General features: G+C 60.8%; 1 protein-coding gene across 1 annotated transcript in view; it reads right to left on the reverse strand.

The window, feature by feature from the left end:
* SYNGAP1 (synaptic Ras GTPase activating protein 1) overlaps positions 1 to 14,380 on the reverse strand; it is a 40,885-nt gene extending 26,505 nt beyond the window's left edge. The window contains exons 1-6 of the mRNA XM_050984850.1: positions 14,259 to 14,380; positions 10,975 to 11,085; positions 9,115 to 9,268; positions 8,936 to 9,034; positions 3,445 to 3,999; positions 1,966 to 2,110 (exon numbers count right to left, since the gene is read on the reverse strand). Coding sequence (XP_050840807.1) covers positions 1,966 to 2,110; positions 3,445 to 3,999; positions 8,936 to 9,034; positions 9,115 to 9,258 — 943 coding nt within the window. The 5' untranslated portion in view covers positions 9,259 to 9,268; positions 10,975 to 11,085; positions 14,259 to 14,380. The remainder of the gene's footprint in view (positions 1 to 1,965; positions 2,111 to 3,444; positions 4,000 to 8,935; positions 9,035 to 9,114; positions 9,269 to 10,974; positions 11,086 to 14,258) is intronic.
* Between the last annotated feature and the right edge of the window lie 2,543 nt (positions 14,381 to 16,923).

Raw genomic sequence — 16,923 nt, forward strand, 5'->3', positions numbered from 1 at the left:
TGACAGAGACCACCCAACCATATCATGGCCATGAAAACTGACCACCCAATGATCTCATGGTCATAAGAAGGGACCACCTAATGATTTCATGGCCATGAGTGGGGGCCACCCAACAATCTCCTGATGGTGGTAATGGAACCTGGGCCTCAGTGGGGACCACCCAACCATGTCATGACCGCTGGAAGGGAGCCAACCCTTTCATGGCCATGAAAAGTGACCACCCAACGATCTCATGATAGTGGTGATAGAACCTGGCCATGAGTGCGGACCACCCAACGATCTCATGATGGTGGTGATAGAACGTCGATATGAGTGGGGATGACCCAAGATCTCATGATGATGGTAATGGAACCTGGGACCACCCAGTGATCTCATGGCCATGAGAAGGAACAACCCAACAATCTCACGATGGTGGTGATGGAACCTGGCTATGAGTGGGGACCACCCAACGACCTCATGACCACAAGAAGGGGCCACCCAACCATGTCAGGACCCTGAGCAGGGAGAGACCACTCAACCATCTCATTGATGACAGTAATGGAACTTGATTGTGGGTAGGGACCACCCAACCATGGAAAGAGACCACCCAATGATCTCCTGGCCATGAGAAGGGACAACCCAACCATCTCATGATGGTGGTGATGGAACCAGGCTGTGAGCAGGGACCTCCCAACCATCTCATGACCACAAGAGCCCACCCAACCATATCACAGCCATGAGTAGAGACCACCCAAATATCTTGTGGATGTGACAAGGGACAACCCAACCATCTCATGATGGTGGTGATGGAATCTGGTCGTGTGTGGGACCCCAAACAATGTCATGGCCATGAGTAGGGTCCACCCAACCACGTCATGGCCATGAGAAGAGACAATCCAACAATCTCATGATGGTGGTGATGGAACATGGCCATGAGTGAGAACACCCAATGGTCTCATGATGGTGGTGATGGAACATGGTCATGAGTGAAGAACATCCAATGGTCTCATGATGGTGGTGATGGAGCATGGCCATGAGTGAAGAACACCCAATGGTCTCATGATGGTGGTGATGGAACATGGCCATGAGTGAGAACCACCCAAAGATCTCATGATGGTGGTGATGGAACATGGCCATGAGTGATGAACACCCAAAGATCTCATGATGGTGGGGATGGAACATGGCCATGAGTGGGGACCACCCAAAGGTCTTCTGATGGTGGTGATGGAACATGGCCATGAGTGGGGACCACCCAAAGACCTCATGGTGATGGTGGGGATGGAACCTGGCCATGAGTGAGAACCACCCAATGTTCTCATGATGGTGGGGATGGAACATGGCCATGAGTGGGGACCGCCCAAAGATCTCATGATGGTGGGGATGGAACATGGCCATGAGTGATGAACACCCAAAGATCTCACGATGGTGGGGATGGAACAAGGCCATGAGTAGGGACCACCCAAAGATCTCATGATAGTGGTGATGGTGGGGATGGAACATGGCCATGAGTGATGAACACCCAAAGATCTCATGATAGTGGTGATGGAACATGGCCATGAGAGATGAACACCCAAAGATCTCATGATAGTGGTGATGGAACATGGCCATGAGTGAGAACAACTCAATGGTCTCATGATGGTAGTGATGGAGCATGGCCATGAGTGATGAACACCCAATGCTCTCAGGGTGATGGAACATGGCCATGAGTGGCCATCATCCAATGATGATGGTGATGGAACTCAGCCGTGAGGGGGCACCATCCAATGACCTCATAGCCATGGGTGGGGACCACTCAAGCATCTCATGACCACAACAAGGGGCCACCCCACCACGTCATGGCCATGAATGGGGACCATCCAATGATCACATGGCCATGAGATGACACCGCCCAACCATCTCAGGGCCATGAGTGGGACCACCCACCCCACCACACCCTGCCAAGGAGACCACGCCCCTGCCGACTCCCCCAGTGCTGCTGGCACTCACCAATGGCGTCCTTGAGGTATTTCTGGCCGATGAGCTTCAGGTACTCCTCGATGGCTTTGGTGGCCAAGGTGTTCTCCCGGAAGATCAGGTGCTCCCGGTCCATGAAACGATCCACCTCCGTCATGGCCATGTCCGACAGGAAGTCCTGCCCACAACCGTCAGTGTGGCCCGGAGCCAGACGTCCCTCTGTCCCATCTCCATCCCTCCATCCATCCATCCATCCATCCATCCCCATCCATCCATCATCCATCCATCCAGCCAGCCAGCCAGCCAGCCAGCCAGCCATGCCAGCCAGCCAGCCAGCCAGCCAGCCAGCCAGCCAGCCCGCCAGCCAGCCGCCAGCCAGCTCCGCCAGCCAGCCATCCAGCAGCAGCCAGCAGCCAGCCAGCCAGCCCCACAGCCAGCCCAGCAGCCAGCCAGCCAGCCAGCCAGCCCCATCCAGCCAGCCAGCCAGACAGCCAGCCAGCGCAGCCAGCCAGCCCCAGCCAGCAGCCAGCCAGCCCAGCCAGCCAGCCAGCCAGCCAGCCAGCCAGCCAGCCAGCAGCCAGCCAGCCAGCCAGCCAGCCCAGCCAGCCAGCCAGCCAGCCAGCCAGCAGCCAGCCAGCCAGCCAGCCAGCCAGCCAGCCAGCCAGCCAGCCAGCCAGCCAGCCAGCAGCCAGCCAGCCAGCCAGCCAGCCAGCCAGCCAGCCAGCCAGCCAGCCAGCGAGCCAGCCAGCCAGCCAGCCGCAGCCAGCCAGCCAGCCAGCCAGCCAGCCAGCCAGCCAGCCAGCCAGCCAGCCAGCCAGCCAGCCAGCCAGCCAGCCAGCCAGCCAGCCAGCCAGCCAGCCAGCCAGCCAGCCAGCAGCCAGCCAGCCAGCCAGCCAGCCAGCCAGCCAGCCAGCAGCCAGCCAGCCAGCAGCCAGCCAGCCAGCCAGCCAGCCAGCCAGCCAGCCAGCCAGCCAGCCAGCCAGCCAGCCAGCCAGCCAGCCAGCCAGCAGCCAGCCAGCCAGCCCAGCCAGCCAGCCAGCAGCCAGCCAGCCAGCCAGCCAGCCAGCCAGCCAGCAGCCAGCCAGCCAGCAGCCAGCCAGCCAGCACAGCCAGCCAGCCAGCCAGCCAGCCAGCCAGCAGCCAGCCCCAGCCAGCCAGCCAGCCAGCCAGCCAGCCAGCAGCCAGCCAGCAGCCAGCCAGCCAGCCAGCCAGCCAGCCAGCACAGCCATCAAGCACCAGCCAGCCAGCCAGCCCAGCCAGCCAGCATCAGCCAGCCAGCCAGCATCCATCCATCCATCCATCATCCAGCCATCCATCCATCCAGCCATCCATCCATCCATCCATCCATCCATCCATCCCTCCATCCCCATCCATCCATCCATCCCTCCATCCATCCATCCATCCATCCATCCATCCATCCATCCATCCATCCATCCCTCACCCATCCACCCCGCCCCAACCCTCCCAAGCTCCCACCACCCTGCTCCCACCCTCCCAGCCCTGCCGTCCCACCTTGGCCTTGCCGGTGCTCTGCAGGATGTGCACCAGCGCGCAGGCCACCTCCTCCTTGCTCTTGACGCTGAGCACGGGCTCCAGCACGGCGCAGAGCATGCGGTAGTTGTTGGTGACGTACTCGGCAAACTCCTTGTAGAGCTCCATGGGCAGGATGCTCATGGTCTGGAAGCGGCTCTTGACCCGCAGCGCCGGGCACCCGGCCTTGCTCTTGCTGCCGCTGGGCTGGCTCAGCGGGTACCACTGCTCGGCGAAGTGCCGCCCGGTGACGCTGGCGATGGGGATGCTCACCATGCCCACGTAGTTGCTCTTGTCCTTCTTCCTCTTCTTGTCGGTGTCCTTGTAGAGGTGCAGGCGGATGGTGCGCACGGCGGGCAGGTTGTTGAACTCGAAGTGCTCGCCCCAGAAGACGTTGTCGGTGCGGGCCTTGCTGGTGGTGCGCGCGTACAGCATGTCGTCCAGGCACAGCTCGCAGTAGTAGCGCTTCTTGGGCGGCAGGTCGCGCGCCTCGATCACCCACAGCTTCAGCACGTTGTCCACGCGCCGGCTGTTGTCCTGCGGGGGTCGGCGCCCGCAGGCGCCCCGCGGTCAGGGCACCGGGAGAGGGGGGACGCCCCGGAGCGGCTCGGAGCCACGCCGGGCTGTCCTCGGCAAGGCTGACATCGAGGCCAGGTGACCATCCCCACTGCCACCAGGTGATCATAAACATCAGGTGACCATCCCTACTGCCACCAGGTGATCGTTAACACCACGTGACTATCCCCACTGCCACCAGGTGATAGTTAATGCCAGGTGACCATCGAGGCCAGGTGACCATCCCCACTGCCACCAGGTGATCGTTAACACCACGTGACCATCCCCACTGCCACCAGGTGGGCATTAACACCAGGTGACGATCAGAGCCAGGTGACCATCCCCACTGCCACCAGCTGATTGTTAACACCAGGTAACCATCAACACCAGGTGACCATCCCCACTGCCACCAGGTGATCGTTAACACCAGGTGACCATCGAGGCCAGGTGACCATCCCCACTGCCACCAGGTGATGGTTAACGCCAGGTGACCATCAAGGCCAGGTGACCATCAACACCAGCTGACCATCAGGGCCAGGTGACCATGCACACTGCCACCAGTGATCGTTAACGCCAGGTGACCATCGAGGCCAGGTGACCATCGAGGCCAGGTGACCATCAACACCAGCTGACCATCAGGGCCAGGTGACCATCCCCACTGCCACCAGGTGATCGTTAACACCAGGTGACCATCAAGGCCAGGTGACCATCCCCACTGCCACCAGGTGATCATTAATACCAGGTTACCATCAACACCAGGTGACCATCAACACCAGCTGACCATCAGGGCCAGGTGACCATCCCCACTGCCACCAGGTGATCGTTAACACCAGGTAACCATCAAGGCCAGGTGACCATCCCCACTGCCACCAGGTGATCGTTAACACCAGCTGACAATCAGCACCAGGTGACCATCAACACCAGATGGGCATTAACACCAGGTGACCAACAACACCATTGCCACCCAGTGATCGTTAACACCAGCTGACCCTCAGCACCAGGTGACCATCAAGGCCAGGTGACCATCCCCACTGCCACCAGGTGATCGTTAACACCAGCTGACCATCAACACCAGGTGACCATCAAACACCAGCTGACCATCAACACCAGTGACCATCAACACCAGGTGACCATCAAACACCAGCTGACCATCAACACCAGCTGACCATCAACCCCAGCTGACCATCAACCCCAGCTGACCATCAACCCCAGCTGACCATCCACACCAGCTGACCATCCACCCCAGCTGACCATCCACACCAGCTGACCATCCACACCAGCTGACCATCCACACCAGCTGACCATCCACACCAGCTGACCATCCACACCAGCTGATCATCCACACCAGCTGACCATCCACACCAGCTGACCATCAACACCAGCTGACCAGGCTCATCACTGTGGCTTGGGCATCCTTAGCCCAGCTGGCATCAACACCAGCTGACCATTGACACCAGATGACCATCAACATCCCCTCCAAGTGCCCACCCAGATGACCATCAACACCAGATGACCATCAACATCCCCTCCAACTGACCACCCAGATGACCATCAACACCAGCTGACCAGGCTCATCACTGTTGCTTAACCATCCCTAGCCCGGCTGACATCAACACCCATGGGCCATCCCCACTCCCACCAGATGACCACCAACACCACTTGACCATTCTCATCCCCACCAGCTGACCATCAAGCGCAGGTGACCACCAACACCAGCTGACTGGGCTCATCACTGCTTGACCATCCTAATCCCAGCTGACATCCACACCAGGTGACCATCTTCAGCCCCACCAGCTGACCGTCAACACCAGCTGACCATCGACAACACTTGACCGTGAATACCATAAACACCCCCACCACCAGCTGACCATCAAACACCAGGTGACCATCAACACCAGGTGACCATCAACACCAGGTGACCATCAACACCAGCTGATCACCAAACACCAGCTGACCATCAACACCAGCTGACCATCAACACCAGCTGACCATCAACACCAGCTGATCACCAAACACCAGCTGACCATCAACACCAGCTGACCATCAAACACCAGCTGACCATCAACACCAGCTGATCACCAAACACCAGCTGACCATCAAACACCAGCTGACCATCAACACCAGCTGACCATCAATAGCAGTTGACCACCTCCATTACCAGTCAACCACCACCAGTTTACCACCAAACGCCAGTTAACCATCGGCACCAGATGACCAACCACACCAGCTGACCATCCCCACCAGCTGACCGCCTCTGTCACCAACAGATCATCACTATCAGATGTCCACTTCCATCACCAGCTGACCACTGACACCATGACCATCCCCATCACCAGCTGACCACTGACACCGTGACCACCCCCATCACCAGCTGACCATCCCCCCCAGCTGACCATCAAACAGCAGCTGACCATCACAACCATGATCATCCCCCCCAGCTGACCACTCCCATGACCAGTTAATCATCAACACCAGCTGACCATTTCCCCACCCTTCCCATTGCCTGACTAGTTGTCGCCATCCCCACATTACCAGCTGCCCACCCCATGACCAGTTGCCCACCCCCACTGACCAGTTGCCCACCCCCATGACCAGTTGCCCACCCCATGACCAGTTGCCCATCCCCCATGACCAGTTGCCCACCCCATGACCAGTTCCCACCCCCATGACAGTTGCCACCACCATGACCAGTTGCCCACCCCCACGACCAGTTGACCACCCCCATGACCAGTTTCCACCCCCATGACCAGTTGCCCACCCCCACGACCAGTTGCCCACCCCCATGACCAGTTGCCCACCCCCATGACCAGTTGCCCACCCCAATGACCAGTTGCCCACCCCCATGACCAGTTGCCCCCCACTGACCAGTTGCCCACCACCCAGACCAGTTGCCCACCACATGACCAGTTGACCCACCACTGCCCAGTGCCCATCCCCATGACCAGTTGCCCACCACCATGACCTGTTGCACCACCCCATGACCCATCGACCCTCCCCATAACCAGCTGACCATTGAACACCAGTAGCCCACCCCCATGACCAGCTGACCACTGAACACCAGTTGACCATCAAACACCACTGGCCACCCCAATCCCCATGACCAGTTGCCCATCCCATGACCAGTTCCCCACCCCCATGACCAGTTGCCCATCCCCATGACCAGTTGCCCACCACTGTCTGTGGCCCACCCCCAGACCAGCTGACCACCCCCATGACCCATCGACCCTCCCCATAACCAGCTAACCACTGAACACCAGTTGACCATCAAACACCATTGGCCACCCCAGTCCCCATGACCAGTTGACCATCCCCACAACCAGATGACCATCAAACACCTCTGGCCACCCCAATCCCCACAACAAGATGACCATCCCCATGACCAGTTGCCCGGCCCTGTGACCAGTTGCCCACCCACAGACCAACTGACCATTGAACACCAGTTGACCATCAAACACCATTGGCCACTCCAATCCCCATGACCAGTTGCCCACCCCCACGACCAGTTGCCCATCCCCATGACTCGTTGCCCATCCCATGACCAGTTGCTCACCCCCATGACCAGTTGCCCATCCCCATGACTCGTTGCCCACCCCATGACCAGTTGCCCACCCCCATGACCAGTTCTCCACCCCCATGACCAGTTGCCCATCACCATTGTCAGTTGCCCACCCCCATGACCAGTTGCCCACCCCCCTGACCAGTTGCCCACCCCCATGATCAGTTCTCCACCCCCATGACCAGTTGCCCACCCCCATGACCAGTTGCCCACCCCCATGACCAGTTGCCCTACCATTGTCAGTGCCCACCCCCATGACCAGTTGCCCACCCCATGACCAGTCCCCCCCCATGATCAGTCTACACCCCATGACCAGTTGCCCATACCATGTCAGTTGCCCATCTCCATGACCAGTTGCCCACCCCCATGACCAGTTGCTCACCCCCATGACCAGTTCCCCACCCCCAGACCAGTTGCCCACCACCATGTCAGTTGCCCACCCCCATGACCAGTTCCCCACCCCCATGACCAGTTGCCCATCCCATGACTCGTTGCCCACCCCCATGACCAGTTGCCCATCCCCATGACCAGTTGCTCACACCCCAGACCAGTTCCCCACCATCGACCAGTTTCCCACCCCATGACCAGTTGCCCACCCCCATGACCAGTTGCCCACCCCCATGACCAGTTGCTCCACCCCATGACCAGTTGCCCATCCCCATGACCAGTTGCTCACCCCCATGACCAGTTGCCCATCCCCATGACCAGTTGCCCATCCCCATGACCAGTTGCCCATCCCCATGACCAGTTGCCTCACCCCCACGACCAGTTGCCCATCCCCATGACCAGTTGCCCATCCCCATGACCAGTTGCCCATCCCCATGACCAGTTGCTCACCCCCATGACCAGTTGCCCATCCCCATGACCAGTTGCTCACCCCCAGAGCAGTTCCCCACCTCCAGACCAGTTGCCCAACTCCCCTGACCAGTTGCTCCCCCCATGACCAGTTGCTCACCCCCACGACCAGTTGCTCACCCCCATGACCAGTTGCCCATCCCCATGACCAGTTGCTCACCCCCAGAGCAGTTCCCCACCTCCAGACCAGTTGCCCAACTCCCCTGACCAGTTGCTCACCCCCATGACCAGTTGCCCACCCCCAGACCAGTTGCCCATCCCATGACCAGTTGCCCACCCCCATGACCAGTTGCCCATCCTCATGACCAGTTACCCCCCACCATGACCCATCGACCATCCCCATGACCAACTGACCATTGAACACCAGTTGACCATCAAACCCCCCTGACCACCCCCACCTCCAGTTGCCCACCCCCGTGACCAGTTGCCCACCCCCACTACCAGTTGCCCACCCCCCACCCCCAGTAGCCCCTCCCCCCAGTAGCCCCTCCCCCTCCCCTCCCCCACCTTGTTGGGCTTCACGGCGCGCTGCAGGTTCTCGATCCATTTGTCCCTCTCGGCCGCCGACCGACAGGCGAAACATTTGGTGCCCGACGCCGTCGTCACCTGCGGGCACCGCCCCCGCCCAGGTGAGCCAGGCCCCGGGGAGGCGCCCGGAACCCCCCGGAAGGTTCCGGAAGGCGCACCTCGAAGCAGAACTCCTGGCCCAGGATGCTGCTGTGCACGGCCTTGATGATGGAATCCTCGTCCAGGTTCAGCTCCAGCGCCTCGGCCGCGCTCGAGGGGCTCAGCAGCGACTCGTGCGAGTGCGACTCCTTAAAGCTCTGCATCAGCCGCGCCCTGCAGCGGGGGGTCGGGAATTTCGGGAATTCGGGGGGATCCGGGGGGTCCGGGGGGGTCTGGGGGGGATTTGGGGGGGATTTGAATGGAATTTGGGGAGTTTGAGAGAGTGCGACTCCTTCAAGCTCTGCATCAGCCGTGCCCTGCAGCGGGGGGTCGGGAATTTCGGGAATTCGGGGGGATCCGGGGGGTCTGGGGGGATCCGGGGGGATTTGGGGGGATTTGGGGGGATTTGGGAGCAATTTAGGGAGTTGGAATGGGATTGTTCCACTGCAACTGCTTCAAGCTCTGCATCGCCGCGCCCTGCGCGGGGGTCGGGATTTCGGGAATTTGGGGGGATCCGGGGGGTCCGGGGGGGATTTGGGGGGATTTGAGGGGGATTTGGGGAGTTGACAGTATTTGGGGAGTTTGTGTGAGTGTGACTCCTTCAAGCTCTGCATCAGCCGTGCCCTGCAGCGGGGGGTCGGGAAATTTCTGGAATTCGGGGGGATCCGGGGGAGGATTTGGGGGGATCTGGGGGCAATTTGGGGAGTTGGAATAGGATTGGGTTCCATGTGTGACTCCTTCAAGCTCTGCATCAGCCGTGCCCTGCAGCGGGGGGTCGGGAATTTCGGGAATTCGGGGGGATCCGGGGGTCTGGGGGGATCCGGGAGGATTTGGGGGGATTTGGGAGTAATTTAGGGAGTTGGAATGGGATTGTTCCACTGCAACTCCTTCAAGCTCTGCATCAGCCGCGCCCTGCAGCGGGGGGTCGGGAATTTCGGGAATTTGGGGGGACCCGGGGGGTCTGGGGGGGATCTGGGGGGGATCTGGGGGGGATTTGGGGGGAGTCTGGGGGGATTTGGGGGAGTTTGTGAGAACGCAATTACTTCAAGCTCTGCGTCGGGGGGAGGGGGGGTTCGGGAATTTTGGGAATTTGGGGGAGCTGGGGGGGTCTGGGGGGGGGTTGTTGGGGGAGGCTGGAGGGGTTGGAAAGGGATTTGGGGGGATTGGAGGGAGATTTGGGGGGATTTGGGGGGTTTTGGCAGATTTGGGGAGGTCGGCGGTGGTTCTGACGGTTTGGGGGGGATTTTGGGGGGGAATTTGAGGGGATTTGGGGGGATTTGAGGGAATTCTGGAGCATGGGAGGGGATTTTGGGAGGGTGTGAGGAGATTTGGGGGGGATTGGAGGGGATTTTGGGGGGATTTTGGGAGATTCGAGATGATTTGGTGAGATTTGAGGGGATTTGGGGGGAAATTTGGGGGGATTTTGGGGAATATTGGGGTTTGGGGAATTTGGGGGATTTTGGGGACATTTTGGGGGGATTTGGGATTTTGGGGGGCATTTTGGGATTTTGGGGGGATTTTGGGGGGATTTGGGGGGAATTTTCAGGGGATTTTGGGGGGAATTTTGGAGAATTTTGGGGGGAACTTTTGGGGGGATTTGGGGAATTTTGGGGGGATTTTCAGGGGATTTTGGGGGGGATTTTGGAGAATTTTGGGGGGAATTTTGGGGGGATTTGGGGAATTTTGGGGGGATTTGGGAATTTTTGGGGGGATTTGGGGGTGTTTGGGGAATTTTGGGGGGATTTGGGGGAATTTTGGGGGGATTTGGGGCTGTTCCTGGCAGAACTCAGGGCCCCCACCCGATGGGACCCCCCCAAATCCCCCGGGGCGCCCCCAGGTGCCCCCAGGTGTGCCCAGGTGTGCCCAGGTGTTGCCGGTACCTGTCACGCTCGGCGCTGTGGGAGCTGCTGGTCCAGTGCCCCCAAATGTCCCCAAATGCCCCCGTGGTGTCCCCAGGTGTGCCCTGATGTCCCCAGGTGTGTCCGGGTCTCCTAGGTGTGTCCCAGGTGTGTTTCCAGGTGTCCCCAGGTGCCCCCAAACTCCCTCAGGTGTGTCCCCAGGTGTGTCCCCCTGTGTCCCCCGGTGTCCCCAGGTGTGTCCCCAGGTGACCCCAGGTGTGTCCCCAGGTGACCCCAGGTGTGCCCAGGTGACCCCAGGTGCCTTCAGGAGTCCCTGTGGTGTCCCCAGGTATGCCCACATCTGTCCCCAGGTGTGTCCCAGGTGTGTCCCAGGTGTGCCCAGGTGTGTCCCAGGTGTGTCCCAGGTGTGTCCCAGGTGTGCCCAGGTGTGCCCAGGTGGCCCAGGTGTGCCCAGGTGTGTCCCAGGTGTGTCCCAGGTGTGCCCAGGTGTGTCCCAGGTGTGCCCAGGTGTGTCCCAGGTGTGTTTGGGGTTACCTGTCAGGGTCAGCACTGTGGAACGGGGACAGGATCTGCTGCTCCCAAACATCCCCAGGTGTGTCCCCAATGCCCCCAGGTGTGCCCAGGTGAGTCCCAGGTGTGCCCAGGTGAGTCCCCAATGCCCCCCAGGTGCCCCCAGGTGTCTCACCTGTCGTGGTTGGCGCTCCTGAAGCGCGGCAGGATCTGCCGGAAGCTGCCCCAGGTGTATCCCAGGTGTGCCCAGGTGCCCCCAGGTGCCCCCAGGTGTGCCCAGGTGCCCCCAGGTGTATCTCCAATGCCCCCGGTGTATCCCAGGTGTGCCCAGGTGTATCCCAGGTGTATCTCCAATGCCCCCAGGTGTATCCCAGGTGTGCCCAGGTGTATCTCAGGTGTACCCCACGTGTATGAGGTGTGTCCCAGCTGAACCCAGCTGGATCCCCAATGCCCCAGGTGTGCCCAGGTGTGCCCAGGTGTGTTACCTGTCGTGGTCAGCGCTCCAGACGTGTGGCGGGATATGCCGGAAGCTGCCCCAGCTGTACCCAGGTGTGCCCAGGTGTGCCCAGGTGTGCCCAGGTGTGCCCAGGTGTGCCCCACATGCCCCCAGGTTTAGGGGTTACCTGTCATGGCGCTGCGGAAGCGCGGCGGGATCTGCCGGAACCTGCCCCAGGTGTGTGAGGTGTGTCCCAGGTGTGTCCCAGGTGTGTCCCAGGTGTGTGAGGTGTGTCCCAGGTGTGTCCCAGGTGTGTCCCAGGTGTGTGAGGTGTGTCCCAGGTGTGTCCCAGGTGTGTCCCAGGTGTGTCCCAGGTGTGTGAGGTGTGTCCCAGGTGTGTCCCAGGTGTGTCCCAGGTGTGTCCCAGGTGTGTGAGGTGTGTCCAGGTGTGTCCAGGTGTGTCCAGGTGTGTGAGGTGTGTCCCGGTGTGTCCCAGGTGTGTCCCAGGTGTGTGGTGTGTGGTGTCCCAGGTGTGTCCAGGTGTGTCCCAGGTGTGTCCCAGTGTGTCCCAGGTTGTGTGAGGTGTGTCCCCAGGTGTCCCAGGTGTGTCCCAGGTGTGTGAGGTGTGTCCCAGGTGTGTCCCAGGTGTGTCCCAGGTGTGTGAGGTGTGTCCCAGGTGTATCCCCAGGTGTATCCCCAATGCCCCCAGGTGTACCCAGCTGTACCCAGGTGTATCTCAGGTGTGCCCAGGTGTATCCCAGGTGTGTCTCACCTGTTGTGGTCAGCACTCCGGAAGCGCGGCAGGATCTGCCAGAAGCTGCCCCAGGTGTACCCCAGCTGTACCCAGCTGTATGAGGTGTATCTCAGGTGTACCCAGGTGTACCCAGGTGTATCTCAGGTGTGCCCAGCTGTGCCCAGGTGTGCCCAGGTGTGTCTCACCTGTCGTGGTCAGCGCTCCAGAAGCGCGGCAGGATCTGCCGGAAGCTGCCCCAGGTCTATCCCAGGTGTATCCCCCACGCCCCAGGTGTACCCAGGTGTGCCCAGGTGTATCCCAGGTGTGCCCAGGTGTGTCTCACCTGTCGTGGTCAGCACTCCGGAAGCGCGGCAGGATCTCCCAGAAGCTGCCCAGGTGTATGAGGTGTGTCCCAGGTGTATGAGGTGTGTCCCAGGTGTACCCCAGGTGTATCCCCAATGCCCCCAGGTGTACCCAGCTGTACCCAGGTGTATCTCAGGTGTGCCCAGGTGTATCCCAGGTGTGTCTCACCTGTTGTGGTCGGCGCTCCGGAAGCGCGGCAGGATCTGCCAGAAGCTGCCCCAGGTGTACCCCAATACCCCAGCTGTATCCCAGGTGTACCCAGGTGTGCCCAGGTGTACCCAGGTGTACCCAGGTGTGTCTCACCTGTCGTGGTCAGCACTCCGGAAGCGCGGCAGGATCTCCCAGAAGCTGCCCCAGGTGTATGAGGTGTGTCCCAGGTGTACCCCAGGTGTATCCCCAATGCCCCCAGGTGTACCCAGCTGTACCCAGGTGTATCTCAGGTGTGCCCAGGTGTATCCCAGGTGTGTCTCACCTGTTGTGGTCGGCGCTCCGGAAGCGCGGCAGGATCTGCCAGAAGCTGCCCCAGGTGTACCCCAATACCCCAGCTGTATCCCAGGTGTACCCAGGTGTACCCAGGTGTACCCAGGTGTGCCCAGGTGTGTCTCACCTGTTCTGGTTGGCACTCCGGAAGCGCGGCAGGATCTGCCAGAAGCTGCCCCAGGTGTACCCCAGCTGTATGAGGGGTATCTCAGCTGTACCCAGGTGTGCCCAGGTGTGCCCAGGTGTGCCCAGGTGTATCCCAGGTGTATCCCAGGTGTATCCCAGGTGTATTTACCTGTCGTGGTCGGTGCTCCGGAAGCGCGGCAGGATCTGCCGGAAGCTGCCCCAGGTGTGTGAGGTGTATGAGGTGTACCCAGGTGTATCCCCAATGCCCCAGGTGTATCTCAGGTGTGCCCAGCAGTGCCCAGGTGTACCCAGGTGTACCCAGGTGTGCCCAGGTGTGTCTCACCTGTCGTGGTCAGCGCTCCGGAAGCGCGGCAGGATCTGCCGGAAGCTGCCCCAGGTGTATCCCAGGTGTACCCAGGTGTATCCCCAATGCCCCAGGTGTATCTCAGGTGTGCCCAGGTGTGCCCAGGTGTGCCCAGGTGTGTCTCACCTGTCGTGGTCGGCGCTCTGGAAGCGCGGCAGGATCTGCCGGAAGCTGCCCCAGGTGTATCCCAGGTGTACCCAGGTGTATCCCCAATGCCCCAGGTGTATCTCAGGTGTGCCCAGGTGTACCCAGCTGTGCCCAGGTGTACCCAGGTGTGCCCAGGTGTGTCTCACCTGTCGTGGTCGGCGCTCCGGAAGCGCGGCAGGATCTGCCGGAAGCTGCTGGTCCGGTCCAGCTTGGGCTGGCTCTTGGTGCGCTTGATGGAGCTCTTGAGGCGCCGGCTCAGGAAGCCTTGCTGGGGACAGGGGGCACACGGGGTCAGGGGTCACCCGGGGGGTCAGGGGTCACCCAGGGGTCACCCAGGGGTCACACGGGGTCAGGGGTCACCCAGGGGTCACCCAGGGGTTACTCAGGGGTCAGGGGTCACTCAGGGGTCAGGGGTCTCGAGGCGCCGGCTCAGGAAGCCTTGCTGGGGACAGGGGGCACACGGGGTAAGGGGTCACACGGGGGTCACCCAGGGGTCAGGGGTCACCCAGGGGTCACACGGGGGTCAGGGTTCACTCAGGGGCCAGGGGTCACACAGGGTCAGGGGTCACCCAGGGGTCACTCAGGGGTCACCCAGGAGTCACCCGGGGTCACTCAGGGGTCAGGGGTCTCTTGAGGCGCCGGCTCAGGAAGCCTTGCTGGGGACAGGGGGCAACTGGGGACAGGGGGTGACTCAGGGGTCACATGGGGGTCAGGGGTCACCCAGGGGTCACTCAGGGGCCAGGGGTCACTCAGGGGTCACCCATAGGTCAGGGGTCACAGGGGGGTCACTCAGGGGCCAAGGGTCACTCAGGGGTCACACAGGGGTCACTCAGGGGTCAGGGGTCACGAGGCGCCGGCTCAGGAAGCCTTGCTGGGGACAGGGGCCACACGGGGTAAGGGGTCACTCGGGGGTCACCCAGGGGTCAGGGGTCACACAGGGGTCACACAGGGTCAGGGGTCACCCAGGGGTCACCCAGGGGTCACTCAGGGGTCAGGGGTCTCTTGAGGCGCCGGCTCAGGAAGCCTTGCTGGGGACAGGGGGCAACACGGGGGTGACTCAGGGGTCACACGGGGGTCAGGGGTCACCCAGGGTTTACTCAGGGGTCAGGGGTCACCCAGGGGTCACCCAGGGGTCAGGGGACACAGGGGTCACCTGGGGTCACTGGGGGTCAAGGGACATTGGGGTCACTGGGGGTCAGGGGTCACCCAGGGGTCAGGGGACATGGGGGTCATGAGGGGTCACCCAGGGGTCATTGGGGGTCAGGGGTCACCAGGCGGTCGCTGGGGCCCGGGGGGGTCATTGGGCCAAGGTTTCCATGGTGACGAGCAGCGGTTGCCATGGTAACAGGCCATTCAGGACCTGGGTTACCCGGTCACCATGGCAACGGGCCAGTCAAAACCCAGGTTAACCCGTTACCATGGCAACACATTATTCCAAACCTGGTTTACCTGGTTACCATGGCAACGGGTCGTTCAGGAGCCACCTGACCCAGTTACCATGGCAATGGGCTATTCCAGAACTGGCTCACCCGGTTACCGTGGCAACGGACCAGTTACCAGGGCAAGGGACCAGTCAGGACCCAGGTGACCCGGTTACCATGGCAACAGGCTATTCCAGAACTGGCTCACCCAGTTACCGTGGCAACGGACCTGTCAGGACCCAGGTGACCCAGTTGCCATGGCAACGGGCTATTCCAGAGCCAGGTGACGTGGTTGCCATTGGAACAGGTAATGCAGCGCGTGGTTACCATGGCAACGGGCAGCACAGGACACACACACACACCCCCCCCCCCCGGTTACCCGGTCACCATGGCAACGGACCAGTCAGAACCCAGGTTAACCCGTTACCATGGCAACACATTATTCCAGACCTGGTTTACCTAGTTACCATGGCAACGGGTCATTCAGGACCTGGGTTACCCGGTTACCACAGCAACAGGTTATTCCAGGTCCAGGTTACCATAGCAACGGATGATTCCCGACCCGGGTAACACGGTTACCATGGCAATGTGGCATTCAGGGCCGTGGTTGCCATGGAAACAGGTGAGGTCGGCCTCAGGTTACCTGGTTACCATGGTAACAGGCACCACAAGGCAATGCTTGCCATGGTGACAGGTGGAGTGGGAGTTTCCATGGCAATGGGTCACAGTAACCATGGCAACAGGCACAACCACGGTAACCATGGCAACGGGGATGGGTTGGACCGCTGTAACCATGGCAACAGGCCTGGGATGGGGCAACCACGGCAAGAGGGAAGTGATGGAGCACGGTCACCATGGCAACAGGCAGGAGCCACAAAGGGATGTGCTGGGCCATGGTAACCATGGCAACGGGGGCAAGGGTGTGATGGGGGGGGACTCTGGTAACCATGGCAATGCTGAAAGAGGGACCAGGGTAACCTGGCAACGGGTGAGTGATGGGGTAACCATGGCAACCGTGGAACAAGGAACACGGTTACCATGGCAATGTGTGATGGAGGAGCACAGTGACCATGGCAACAGGTGATGGGCGGCTGTGGTAACCATGGCGACGCAGAAACAGGGACCAGGGTAACCATGGCAACGGCTGAGCAGCTGGGTAAGTGTGGTGATGGGTGATGTGCACTCGGTAACCATGGCAACGGGTGTGTGCTGGGGTAACCATGGTAACAGGGACGTGGGGACCACAGCAACCACGGCAAAGTGGGAATGGGACCAGGGTAACCATGGCGACGGGTGATGGAGGAGCACAGCGACCATGGCAGTGTGTGAGTGTGATGGGGTAACCATGGCAACGGGTGAGGGGTGGCTGTGGTAACCATGGCGACGCAGG

This window comes from Serinus canaria, chromosome 25, assembly GCF_022539315.1.
Source record: "Serinus canaria isolate serCan28SL12 chromosome 25, serCan2020, whole genome shotgun sequence".
Lineage (NCBI taxonomy): Eukaryota > Metazoa > Chordata > Aves > Passeriformes > Fringillidae > Serinus > Serinus canaria.